This window comes from Coturnix japonica, chromosome 26, assembly GCF_054131305.1.
Source record: "Coturnix japonica strain WE chromosome 26, WE-NBRP24, whole genome shotgun sequence".
Taxonomy (NCBI): Eukaryota; Metazoa; Chordata; class Aves; order Galliformes; family Phasianidae; genus Coturnix; species Coturnix japonica.
This window is the reverse complement of record NC_140688.1, coordinates 1,502,858-1,515,237: the sequence shown is the minus strand read 5'-3', so window position 1 is coordinate 1,515,237 and position 12,380 is coordinate 1,502,858. Positions and strand designations below refer to the sequence as shown.

The following is a 12,380-nucleotide window of genomic DNA, read 5'->3' as shown; positions in this document are numbered from 1 at the left end:
AGCTCTTGTTGTCCCACAGCAGCTGCCCCAGCCCCACAGCCCCGCAGCCTCTTGCAGGCAGCACAGCGCCGGGCACCGGGCTCAGCCCCAGCCCCGAGGTGCTGCTGCACGGGCTGAGCCCAGACCCACAGCTGAGATGCAATGACCACTCATCAATCTTTGGTTTCCCTCCTTCACATCCAGGTCCTTTGCTGCACACAGCCCAACAATCCTCTCTTTCACCTCCGGCAGTGCTGCTTGCTGCCATGCAGGCAGCAGGAGGCAGTGCCTTGTAGCTCATTGTACCGAGTCCACTGTGCAGGCTGGTGGAAGAAGGAAGACGCCAAGGCGCCAATTGAAAATGGCCACCAGACACTCCTGGCATCCAGCCTCTCATCTTTGGGCTCTGGCTCAGCAACGTGCCCTCGCAGCACCCTGGCACTAAACACGCAGCGCTGCCCATCGCGTGCTTGAAGCCATTGGAGCTGAAGCAGCGCCGCGTGGCTCAGGGCCCTCCCGGCTCCCGGCTCAGCTCTGTGCCCGAGGCGCGTTCACCTGCAGCCCTCCAGCTGCCCTGTCCTCCTCCACGCGTGCAGCTGGGCTTCCCGGGGCAAACAGCAACACACGGTGCATCAGAAGGCTGAAAGAGCCAGCCGGGAAGACAGACAAGCTCAAGAGGCTGAGTGCAGGGACACCCTTCTTCCTCCCGCCCTGCTTCCTCTCCCTTGCTTTCCTCTCAGCCCTGGCAGAGCAAGGGGATGCTCACAGTCTGTTGCTAGCAGTTCCAGTTGGGCTGAAAGGCCACAGGTGCAGAACACCAACAGGGAAACGGGGGAAAAGCAGCTGCATTTCCATGAAGGGACCTGAAGCCGACCGCTTCATTGCCCTACGATGGCCAGCCCAAGCCAGGCACATTTTGCGCAGCTACTGAAAGAGACAGCACCAGTTTTAAAAAGTTTGGTTGGCTTTTATTTGAAATGAAGAGATGCAAAATGCAACTAAAATACATTTCAACACAAAATTAAGTAGGTAAGATACTAACAATGACTAAAGACATGCTATAAGGTCAGCTAATAATCAATACGTTGAAACAGGGATCGAGCTGAAGCACCCTGAAGGAATGCAGCGTCTCCAGCTCTTGCCATACATCAAGTCCTGCACAGGTGAAGCCCTCTTCTAATGCAGCACAAGCCCTTCCCTTCCAGCTTCCTTCCTTCCTCTCCATTGTCCACAAAAGGGAAACACGGCCGTGCCTGCAATCCGGACCATACTGACCGTTGACTTTGGTGCCACCTCCGAGGAAGCGTTGCAGGTGGTTCTGCTGTCCTTTGTGGCTTCTTGCTCAAGCCCTCATCGTTGCTTTCTGCTTTCCATCTCGGCCTTCTTCCCCAGCTGAGCAGCGCTTCCCTTGCCTCAGGTTTCTTCACTCTCTCCTAAGTCTCAGTCCCCAAACTCTCCGAGTCCTGTGCCCTGTGCCCTTTCCTGTGCCCTGGCTTGTGTCTCTGAACATTGGGAGAGGGCTCCTAAGCTCTGTCCCTACGCTGGATCAACTCCAGCTCTTCCTCCAGCCAGCCCATAACCCTTCCACGCCTCATTTTTCTTTCACTTGCAGGGAGTCTGGATTCCCACCATGGGAATGAATGGAAGAAAGTACGCTTGAGGAGCAGAAGTTTGTGTTTGGCTGTGCTCAGATCTTCCTCCCAAGAGATGCTCTTCACGTCTTTCTTGTTTCCTTTCTGCTAGAAGCTGAAGCAAACAGGCTTGCAGTGAAGCATGGCCTTGCAGGAAGGCAGGACACTGGTGTGGAGTGTGGCCCAGCTATGAAGAGAGCTACAGACACACAGCAGGCATCTGGGTTCTGGGTCCTGTCTTTCTAGACAGGCTTGCTGTCTGTCCTTTCTTGCGACTGTTGTCATTGCATGTTGCTTGAGGTCTTGCAGTTGGAGGGGTTGACAGTGACCTTTCCTGTCCAGGATTGGAAAATCAAGCCCACAGTTCACCCAAGAGCCTAAGATCCATTGCAGTCAACACTGGAGATGAGATTTCTCCGTATTGTGGCCCAGTTGGGCCTTTGGTCTTGATGAGGGGGGTTGGTCTCGATGATCTCTGGATGTTCCTTCTAACACCTCTAATTCTGTGATTCTGTGCCAGTTTGCAGACTGAAGGTAGTGCTGGACTCATTAAATCTTGCAGCTTCCCCTTTCTTGGTTCTAACAGGGAGAGGTGCTGAGCCAAATGGCAAGATCTATGTGAAAGCTGCTCTCCAGGCTGGAGGGCTTCCTGGAACAGCAGGTCCCAGGACAGGGGGACGACCTTCCCCTGCAGTTGACAACCACTCCTTCTGCAGGACGGTGGCTGCAAGAAAGCGCAAGGGAGTGGAGGAAGAGGAGCAAAAAGCAGAGCTGTGGCCTGCCAAAAAACACGCGAAGGTGGAGCGCAGTGTGGCAAAGGCCCAGAGCCCACATCAGAGCAGAGGCAGTGTGCCAGCTCCAGAAGCACATCCTGGGCTAGAAGTAAGAAGATGCTGTTGTAGCTGCCTTGGTGAAGCACTTCCCTTATCAAGTGCATGGAGTTTGCTTGGGGTTTGCTTTGCTTTTTCCTTCTCTGGACAGAGAAGGGAAAAGAGTTGAAGGCTACCCAGTCCATGTCCTTGACCATGACCATGCCACAGTGCGTGACCCCCTCTTTTCCCTTTAACCCCACGTCCCACTAGAAGTGTCTAGTGTCATATGAGTATCCTCAGTGAAAATCCATTGAATGATTTGCTAAGAAGCTTCAGATCGTTTCCCATAGTCAGTCACAGTCTTACCAGCCTGCTGTAACAATTTCCAATGATGCACTTCCCACCGAGCAGCTCCCTGCTGATCGTCTATCAGCGGGCAAGCGAGCTGAAACACAGCTTGACACGGTCCCTCCAATATCATGTCTCTAATGACTCCAGACCAACGCAAAGGTGGAGGATCGCTACGTGTGGGGGGGAATCGCATAGACAGGGGCTGTAAAGACATCGGTGAAACGCTCGAAGAGACTGATGCCTCCTTCGTACGCAGTTCTAAGTCCTGCAGCTCCTCAGTTAATGTTTTATTATGTTCCTCCAACGCTTTCTCATTCCCACCATTATCTGAGTCGCTTTCACTCTCAGGAGCTTCTTGCTGCTCTGCACACCCCTCAGCCCCCCCCCACCGCACCTTCCTCACCAGCCAAAACCGGATCTGCCAGAGACGTTGAAGAGGTCAAGGACGGGGGATTATTCGGGGCTTCTGCGGCAGCCCTGACTTGTGAGGCTGATGAGCAAACGGAGTACGAAACTCCTGGTAACAGGGAGTCAAGTTCTGACCTTGACTGAGCACTAGGTCCGGATAGAGCTTGTACCACAGCAGCAGCAATCTGCCGCTCGGCTTGCATATTCTTCAGTGTATTTATTTTGTATTCCTTATTTTTGGAGATAACAAAGTCCCACATATGGTCGACTATTTCTCAACATTCGGCTACAGTGAACATCAGTGCCACCTCCTGAAGGTGTCCATTCATATGAGCCCATTTTACCAGCTCGGATATGCATTTAGGAGATACCTGCTCCCCTGTCTTAGAGAGAATACATTCGAGCAGTTCCTCCACAGCTTCCCACAACATCGTGGATGGCAGAGAACGGGATGGTACCCCGATGAGAGGTGAGTGCCATCCCCACCCCCCCCCAGTTCTTTATTGCCCCCACCTCATTATTTGTGGTTCCTATCCCTTTATTTTGTTCTCTCCCCCATATTTGTGCCCTCACTCTGTGTTTATTTTGTTCACCCCCCCCCCCCGCCCCCGCAATTTTTTCAAACCAGCTTCGTCTGCACCAGCAAGCACCTGCGGGACCCTGAAGCTGGTGGGGGACGTGGGGACCCCCCTGAGAGGGGAGAGCGTGACAGCCGCTTGGACTGGGAGCAGGAGCCGGAGCCTGAGGAGCGGGGGAGGCGAGAGCAGGATGAGCAGAGGGGCAGGGGGCGTGGGCAAAGCTGTGGGTGAGTCAGTGATGTATGGGTGCATCTGTTGTGGGGTGGTGCTGAATGGGGTGGAAGCTGTGCTGACCTCACCCCCCCACAGCTGTGCCTTTGTCACCTACAAGAAGATGGAATCAGCTGACCAGGCTCTGGGGATCCCTGGGTGAGCTGGGGGGCACTGGGGGGGCACAGGGACGGTGTGGGGGTGCCAGCAGTGCTGAGTCCCTGCCCCCATCCTGTGCCCCAACAGCCGTAAAGAACAGTGCCAAGGGCTCACACCGCGACAAGCGGGCGCAGGTGGTGTACAATGAGGACCTCTTCGGGGGGCAATAAAGGTTTAGTGCACACAGCAGTGGTGTGGCAGGGTGACAATGGGACAGCGGGAGAACGGGGATGGGGGAACTGTGGGACACGGGGAGCTGCAATGGGGGAGGCTGAGTGGTGACCAGCTGCACACACACCTGTAACTGAACTGCCATCCTCACCTGGCTGTGGTGCTGAGCATGCTGGGCTGCCTGGCCCTGCTCTCAGCAGCACTGTGTCCTCCCTCCCAGCCCCCACAATTCCACTGATACAGTTATGTCTGTTAGAGAGATTCACACTGCATGGAATGTGCCACGGCCAATAGCAACTGAAGGGTTCAGAGCCAAATAAGTGAGAGGAGGCAGTGCTGGAGCTCATCTCTTCCATGGAGCTCATAACAGCAGCACAGCAGTAACCCTGGTGGCAGCAGCACCAGGATGTTGCTGGAGCAGCACTCCTGGCTCCCCTCCTGCTCCCTCCAAGAGCTGCAGGCAGACGTACAGCACTGCTGTCCTGTGCCAGGTTTATTTAAAAACACAGCTGAGAGCCGCTGGCATAAACAGAGGAGCCTGACTACGTTCATACAATATCTTAAATAGAAGACAAATACAAAAGGAAAAGATAAAATATTTACAGTAACAGTGGCAGACACGACATGGGCACAGTCCCACCCAGAGTCAGCAGAAAACCACTCAATACCCTGCTGAAGCACAGAGTCACCACGACGTCCTCCAGCAGGGCCAGGGCTGCACTGTGCCCACAGCAGGGCTGGGATGGCTGCACTCTGAACTGAGACAAGCGAAGCGCACACGTGTTGGCTTCCAGAAATCATCAGCACAGCATCGCGCTCTGCCAGCAAACAGCACTGGAAATCCAGCAAAAGGGAAAGGAGGGAATAACGCAGCAGTGGCATGCAGCATACACCAAAAAAACTCAAGAGCTGGCAGAACTCCAGGCTAGACATGGGGACTGCCCGAGAAATGGGAGCACCGAAGAAGCTTCCAGCTGCACCCAACGCTGAGCATGGCCAAGGGAGGAGGAAGGAAGGAGCTTGAGGTTGAAGCCTTCAGAGCGTCACTGAATCAGGAGATCAATTGCCAGGCACTGCAGCACACAGATGGACGTCCTTCTGGGCTGTCACAGAACTGCTTTGTCCTCTTGCTGCTGAAAGGAGCCAACCAGGATCAGGGAATGGATGCACAGGGCCTCAACTCTGACCAGCAGGAAAACTCAGGACAATGGAATGCAGTCTGCCAATCTTTTACCAGTTCAGCTGTGCTTTAAGACTCATTATTGTGAAGCCTCCTTTAGTAAAGTATCACCCTGGGGTATCCAACCAAAAAGAAAAGGTTTTTATTAAATTAAAGGGTTTTTTTGTTGTTGTTGTTTTGTTGTTTTTTTGGTTTTTTGTTTGTTTGTTTGTGTTTTTTGTTTTTTTTTAACATACTATATTAACTACTACGCAGTTCAACAGTCAGTCATCTCAGAAAGTTCACGAAGGAAATCATCCTCATCCTTCTCCAGGTCCAAGTCAATTTCTGCTTCCATTTCCCCTCCTGAGATTTCCGAGATGAACTTTTCAGTGTCATCTTCTACAGCCTTGGTGAGCAGGCTGACCTCCGGCAGGGCTGGAGCAGCAGTCTGGGAAGAAGGAAGACAAAGTCAAAGAAAGGAAGACAAAGTCAAAGAAAGACGAAGATTGCTCAGGAGATCCTTCCTCTGCAGTGCTTCTCCTTCAGCACTGCTGATCCTGAACCCAACACGGGGGCTAAGGGGCTCCTGAAGGATGTTAACAACCACGTGAAGGCTGCAGAGCACCTCAGGTCTTTTTAACAATGCAGCAGTAATGGACAAATTCCTTCACACCACAAAGGAATCACAGGGCTGCAGAGCATTGTGCGCACACTGCCATTCATCCAGCATCCTGCACAAAGCGACTGCTTTGAAAGGAAACCTGCAGAACATTTCAGTTCTCCACACTTTCTGCAGCAGTTGTATCTCAGTATCAGCCTGACCAGGACAGCACTGACACTTCTTCCCCTCCTTACCAAAGCTGCTTTTTTAGCTGGAGGCTCCTCTTCTTCAGTGCTCGTTTAAATCAGCACAGTGCTAGAGCTGTTACATACCACATTCTATTTGAGCAACAGAAAGTCATTCCTGTTCCCCTACACAACATCCACCCACAGTCTGATTTCATTGAACACGAAGCCATCGTGACCTTTTTGTATCCAGTGCTCCCACGTTAACCTCACAAGTTGTACCTGGTGCCAGCAGGGTTACTGCCTCACTGCCAGATACAATCAGATCAATTCTGAGTTTGAGGAGTGCAAAGCTGTCTGGGAAAGCCATTGAAAGTATCAGGATTGTGAAACATGGCTGCAGCTCTTCACCAAAGGCAGGAAGGTAGGAATGCACTCATGATGGTAGCACATGGTGAGCAGTGAGACATGAGAATATGTGAAGAAATTGTGTCACTGTGTCCATCTACAGAAGGGACTCACCTCTGCGGGTGCAGAGACAGCTTTGGGAGCAGCCCTGCTCCATTCCACAGTCTTTTCCTCTTCTCTTCCAGGTGCTTTAAAACAAGGAAAAAGAAAATCACTTGGTCAACAGCAAGCATAGAAAGAAACCTGTGTGCCAGTGTTTCCTCCATGTGCTTATTTCCTCACATTCAATAACAAAGAACACGAGAGAGGCGACATCTCGCAGTCCATACAGTATCCAAGCTCTTCCCTCCTTCACATGCTGTCTCTTCACGAAGCCTCTCTCACCTCCCCAATGAATAACTCACCCCCCTGACCTTTCTGACAGAGGTTGGCCCCCATGCTGAGGAATCAATCCATGCTGTTCAAATACATTTACATATCAAACTAAGCAATACAAGCCAAAGGTGAAGGCAACCTTGGCATCAACACACAGAACATGCCACACCAAAACCATGGCAGAAAGAAAGTACAGGAGAAACTGAACTACAAAACCTCACAGCAAATGAATTTTCCAGAATGAAGCAGGCAGACACCATGGATTCGATGGAAAAACACATGGATGGACATCCTGGCACTTCCTGCCTTTGCATGTTGTAAGAAACAGCCCAGGCAATTCTAAGCAAACTCCATTTGCTTGACAGGGGAAGCAGTTCAGCAGAGCAGACAGTGAAGCACCTCGTTACCTGCTGGCTTTGCGATCTGCTGCATCCGCAGGGCTTTCTCCTGCTTGATTTCTTCCAAGCTTTTAATATGCATTTCTTCCAATCTCTTGATTTTACGCGGTGGCTCTTCCAGTTTCACTTTATCAGGCTCAGGTGGAGGGAAAATTCTCTTCTTCTTGCATTTACCCTTAGCTCTCTTCTCAGTAAGAAGCTCTTCTACTTTTTGCTTCTCTTCCTCCAGGTGTTTGTGTTTCCTTTCAGCCAGGGCTTCCGAGTAGCTTTTGATATGAACTGCAGGGGAAGGCCTCACCCCGGAGCTGGGATCCTCCACCTTACAGCACCCTTCTGCCTGGGGGGCAGCTGGGGTTTCTCCTCGCTGATTCGCTCTCTCAAGACGGATCTCTTCCAGAGTTTTGACATGGATCTCCCCTGCTGGCTTGGCACCCTTCTCTGCCATCATCAATAAAGGAGAAGCATAATGATTAAAAGAGAGTCCAGCGAGAGCTTAGGTTTCCAGATTTGACATAATATTACAGAATATGCGTGTTCCCAACAACAACGCACCCAGGAAAGAATAAGCAGAAAGCCTAGAGAATCTGTGCAGCAAACACCGATGACCATTTACCTCTCCTTGGTGCTCTGTCAATCTTGATCTTCTTCTCCAGCCTTTCTGCGAGGCTGCGTTTCAGCGGAAGGCCACTGACAACAGCTACAGAGAGAAAACAACAACATTCCTAAGATAATTCCTTTGGAGAAAGATTTTAGAACAGTTAACCACAAAAAAGTCTATCTCTCATGGAGCACCCAGCCGCCAGCAACTGCTACTCCAAAACCAGCAGTACAAGATAAAGGTTCACTTCTGTGAACGGCTCTATTCCCCAACACAATGCCAGCTATCTGAGTATTATCAGAAGGATAACAAAGTAGGGCATATGAACTCACCACTTTGTTGTTTGGTTTTATCCTTTTGTTTCTTCAGTTTGATTTCTTCAAGTGTTTTTATTCCAGCATTCAGACTGTCATCTGGGAACACAGAGCAGTGAATGAGACTGAAGGACAGAGGCACACGCTGAGGACCACAGCTCTGCAAACTGCCTCCTGCTCAGAAGCATGCAGAACAAACCCTGTCAGCTCTCCCCACAGCTAAGAGCACCATGGACCTGACGTCTGTCTGATACCCTCCTTTCATCCTTCTTGATATTAAAAGTAGGCTTTATCCCTTACTTTAACCCATCCACATGATTCCTCTATCAACAATGTGGCTTTAACCAGTGGTTGAAAAGATGCACATACAGGCACTTAAACTCCATGCTGTGGCCTCATCTTGCTCTAATGAAGTAAACAAAGGAGTTTACCTACCTAATCTGAAAGGCACATGAAGATACGAGGTAGGAACAAGATCATGGAAATAGCTGAGTCTATTCAGCAACCCTATGTTCTGTTGTGCTTTTACAACAAATTGCTTTGGAGTTAATTGGCAGCCCACAGTTAATATTCTTAAGTACAAATGGAAGTGATTACAGACAGGTTCCTTATTTTAACAGCTATACTTACCTGGTAAACCCATAGAAGCAGCCTAAGTGAATAGAGTAACTAGTAAAGAACCGGGAAAAGCAACCACACTCACCATCATCACATTTGTCATCATCTGCAGCTTTGATTAAAACGGGAGGATGTGTAGAGCTTGGGACACTCTCTTTGTTTTCCATTTGCATCACTTCCATCAACTGTGGAGAGGGATTGGACTGCACGGAAAGCTGGCTCTGCTGCACTGTTATCTGAGCTGCATTTGGATCGTCACCTGCAGACTCTGGTGGACTTGGCAGCGTAGCTACAGGAAGAAAAGGATCAATTTAAAACTTTGATCCTAACCTTACAACCACTGCACAAAGATGGCAGGCAAGGCTGAAAACCCACACAGATAAATGCTGAGTCTCCACTTGCCCATCCAAATGGCTTCTCTGTGAACAAAGAAATCCCCCCCTACACAACATTCATCTCCCTGACACCCAGTAAAAGCTTAAATGCAGGAGAACAACCTGCAAGGCAAAGGCCACAGGAGCAGAGAGAAGCTGAGCATGCAAGATAAAACTGAGGTATCAGAAGCGCACAAAGTTCAGCTGTGCACCTATCTATCAGCTCACAAGTGAACGTTATCTGGCGTTCTTTATGACACTATACCCACCTGTGAGTAATAGAGTTAATCTTTCATTCCTAAAAAAGACAAACTCACTTTGGCTTGGTGGAAAGAAAACCCCATTGAGGCAACGTCCCTTGGTGTGATGGAAGGCACAGTTGGATTTCTGGCAGCCTCCTGGCTGGTTCTCCCAGTAGCAGGAAATCATGCTGCGAAATTTCTGCAGATAGAAAGGAAGAAAAGCTGATGGTAATGTGGACATAAGATCTGCAAAGGGAGACTGAGCTCCAGATGGTGCCAGTGAGCAGACTGCCACAAAGCAGCACTCAAACACCACTCTGAAGAGTGCGCAGGCTGGGAGCACCAGGCTCACTGAGCTTTCCTAGCATTCTGTGGGTGAGGACACCAGTTTAGAAGGGGTTAAACTAACACACCTTGCAGAATGCTTGTCTGAATGATGTGGTTCTTTAGCAACTGTTGAGAGAACACTGTTGGTATCTACTACAAGAATATTCTGCTATGATATACCATTGCCATTGAGCTCTCTTCCCTCTGCTTCCTCCCAGCCCCCTCTTAACAATAGGAACCATCATCATTTCAAAGCAAATGAACCTAATCTGCAAAAGCACATCAGCCCACCTAAAGAAATGAGAAGTGGGTTTGGTGATAAACTCTGAGGAGCCAACACTCACACTGATCTCCATGTGCCTGAACCTGCAGACATTCCTGAAGCAGCGGCCCTCCTTCCACAGCGTGCAGATGGTTTCATTGCCCAAAACAGCTTCACAGTGCCTGAAGGGACAGTTGTCTCCCTGTAACCCAATGGAAACCAAGAGAGGAAAATGAAATAGTACAGCCTGAGAACTGGCCATGCTTTGAGCTCATTTTTAGCGAGTTGCTCTATTGTACAATGCAATTAGTTATGAAGTTTGCTGAAGACCAGTAATACTTCTACTTATTCTACCCATTCCTCTTAACTTCAGAACTGAAAGAAAGAAAAAATGAAGGAAAAAACCCAAGCAGACCTTTTTACAAGTGGAATAGAAGTAGAAATAGCAATCATTTCCTTTAATCGACATGCTGGACGAGCGCACAGAAGCAGTTCTGGTCTCGGGGATCTCTGTGCAGCTCTTCCTGTGCTTCTCAAAGAGCTGGCTCGTGCTTCCTTGGACTGAAAGTCTTCTACAGTCTTGATCAGTGAAATCTTCTTTTGAAAAGGAACCCTAAGCAAAACACCAAAAAGCAGAAAAGAATGAGGAATGCCCACCCGTCTTCCCAGCTTTCTTCTGTTCATTCAATCAGTCTTTCTGGAGCAGTTGTTTCAAAACATTGCCCTCCTCAACACTGGTCAAACTCTAGTAACATCACCCTGACTCAGCAAAGAGCCCCTGGGCTGCACGGCTGCAAGCCCTCCAATGGAGCCCCTCCTTCAACACCACGAGTGACAGCAGTGAGTAACCCCAACACATTTGTCTGACCGCTGCAGGTCTTCAAGCTCACCCACCTGGACAACCTCAGCAAAGACAGCGATCTTCCAAGCCTTTCAGTTCACTTCTCCTGTAGGCTGAACCAACACTGAATCCGTCAATTAAGAATAACGGGGTAGGAAGAATTTTCCTCCTCACTTTGCCAATGTCAAATTCTGTAAGTTGGAATTTCTGGTCTTCAAGGATTCTTCACCTATGAAGAAAACACTAAAACCTTCCCCTGTCTTTGTTACCTGTACAGCAAAAGCATGCCAGTGCGTATCAATACACAAATCCACACACATATGCCTGAATACTGTAACTCAGCACTGCATGGAGCTGCAGCACGTTCTGCTCAGCCACAACAAGGGTTTGGGTTGGTTTTTTTTTTTTTCTTTTCTGATGTAAAAATCAAATATTTTGGTATTTTAGGTTTGTTTTGTTGGTTGGTTTTTTTTTAAGGTATCAAATGCAGTAAAACCTACAACCAGGACAGACAGAAGATCAAATTCAAGTGATTCGGAACTCTTTCATTAAAGTGCTGCACTTTTCTGTGCTAAGCATTTCCGACAGTCAGTAAGGAAAGGCTGGAACCTTTTACTCACACAAACACTAGTGAATTTTCCAAAAAAAAAACTTTCTTTCAGGGAATTTTCCCAAATCTAAACTAAAGAGAGGAGAAGTCGGGCTCTCAAGTTAGTTGCTGGACTGACTGCATGACAAAGGGAACAAAAACAGCAGTTAAGGACAAAGTTTCCTTCCCTCCTCCAATACTGATAGAAATGCTGCCATTTTACCTTTAGTACCTTCACAACAGATTGGCAGATTCCTACGTTCCTAAAGAACTCAATGCTGCTCAGCACAGACGCCGGGCACCAACTGTCACTGGACTCTGCACCGTGGAACACGCACACAGCTCAGCACTTCTGTTCTCCTCACAATTGGAAGGGTTCTGGAATCGGGAGCATGAAGCGGACTAGAAATACCTCACATCCCTCTGCTCCTTACGAGCCCTTCCATTTTAAAACAAGATAACCCCAGACACATCTGTTAGCACAGCAGCCCAAATGCTAACCAGAAAACACAGTGTGTAACGCCGAAAGTACCAGTTTAATGCCATGCCACAAACCCTATTTAATTGTGCAGGTGACCGCCCCTATCAGATACTTGTGACCTCCCTGACTCCAGCCCTGGTGCACGCAGGCACCACCTGCCCAATACCCAACATCTCCCCCCTCTTTATCATCTCCAGCCCCTGTAAAGGTTCCCCTGCATACTCCCCGTTACCCCAAAGGTGATTTGCACATTTAAGGCTATTCCGCAAATGAATCCATCATTAAACATATGCGAAAAACAATGAA

General features: G+C 49.2%; 1 protein-coding gene across 1 annotated transcript; it reads right to left on the bottom strand.

Annotated features, from left to right (window-relative positions):
- Window positions 1-7,382: 7,382 nt before the first annotated feature.
- Window positions 7,383-10,826, bottom strand: LOC146756538 (zinc finger CCCH domain-containing protein 11A-like). The gene is made up of 6 exons (XM_085524227.1): window positions 10,579-10,826; window positions 10,246-10,365; window positions 9,650-9,773; window positions 8,971-9,247; window positions 8,042-8,121; window positions 7,383-7,866 (listed from the first exon to the last, which is right to left on the bottom strand). The coding sequence occupies exons 1-6, from the start codon at window positions 10,630-10,632 to the stop codon at window positions 7,406-7,408; spliced, it is 1,116 nt and encodes a 371-aa protein (XP_085380353.1). The 5' UTR covers window positions 10,633-10,826; the 3' UTR covers window positions 7,383-7,405.
- Between the last annotated feature and the right edge of the window lie 1,554 nt (window positions 10,827-12,380).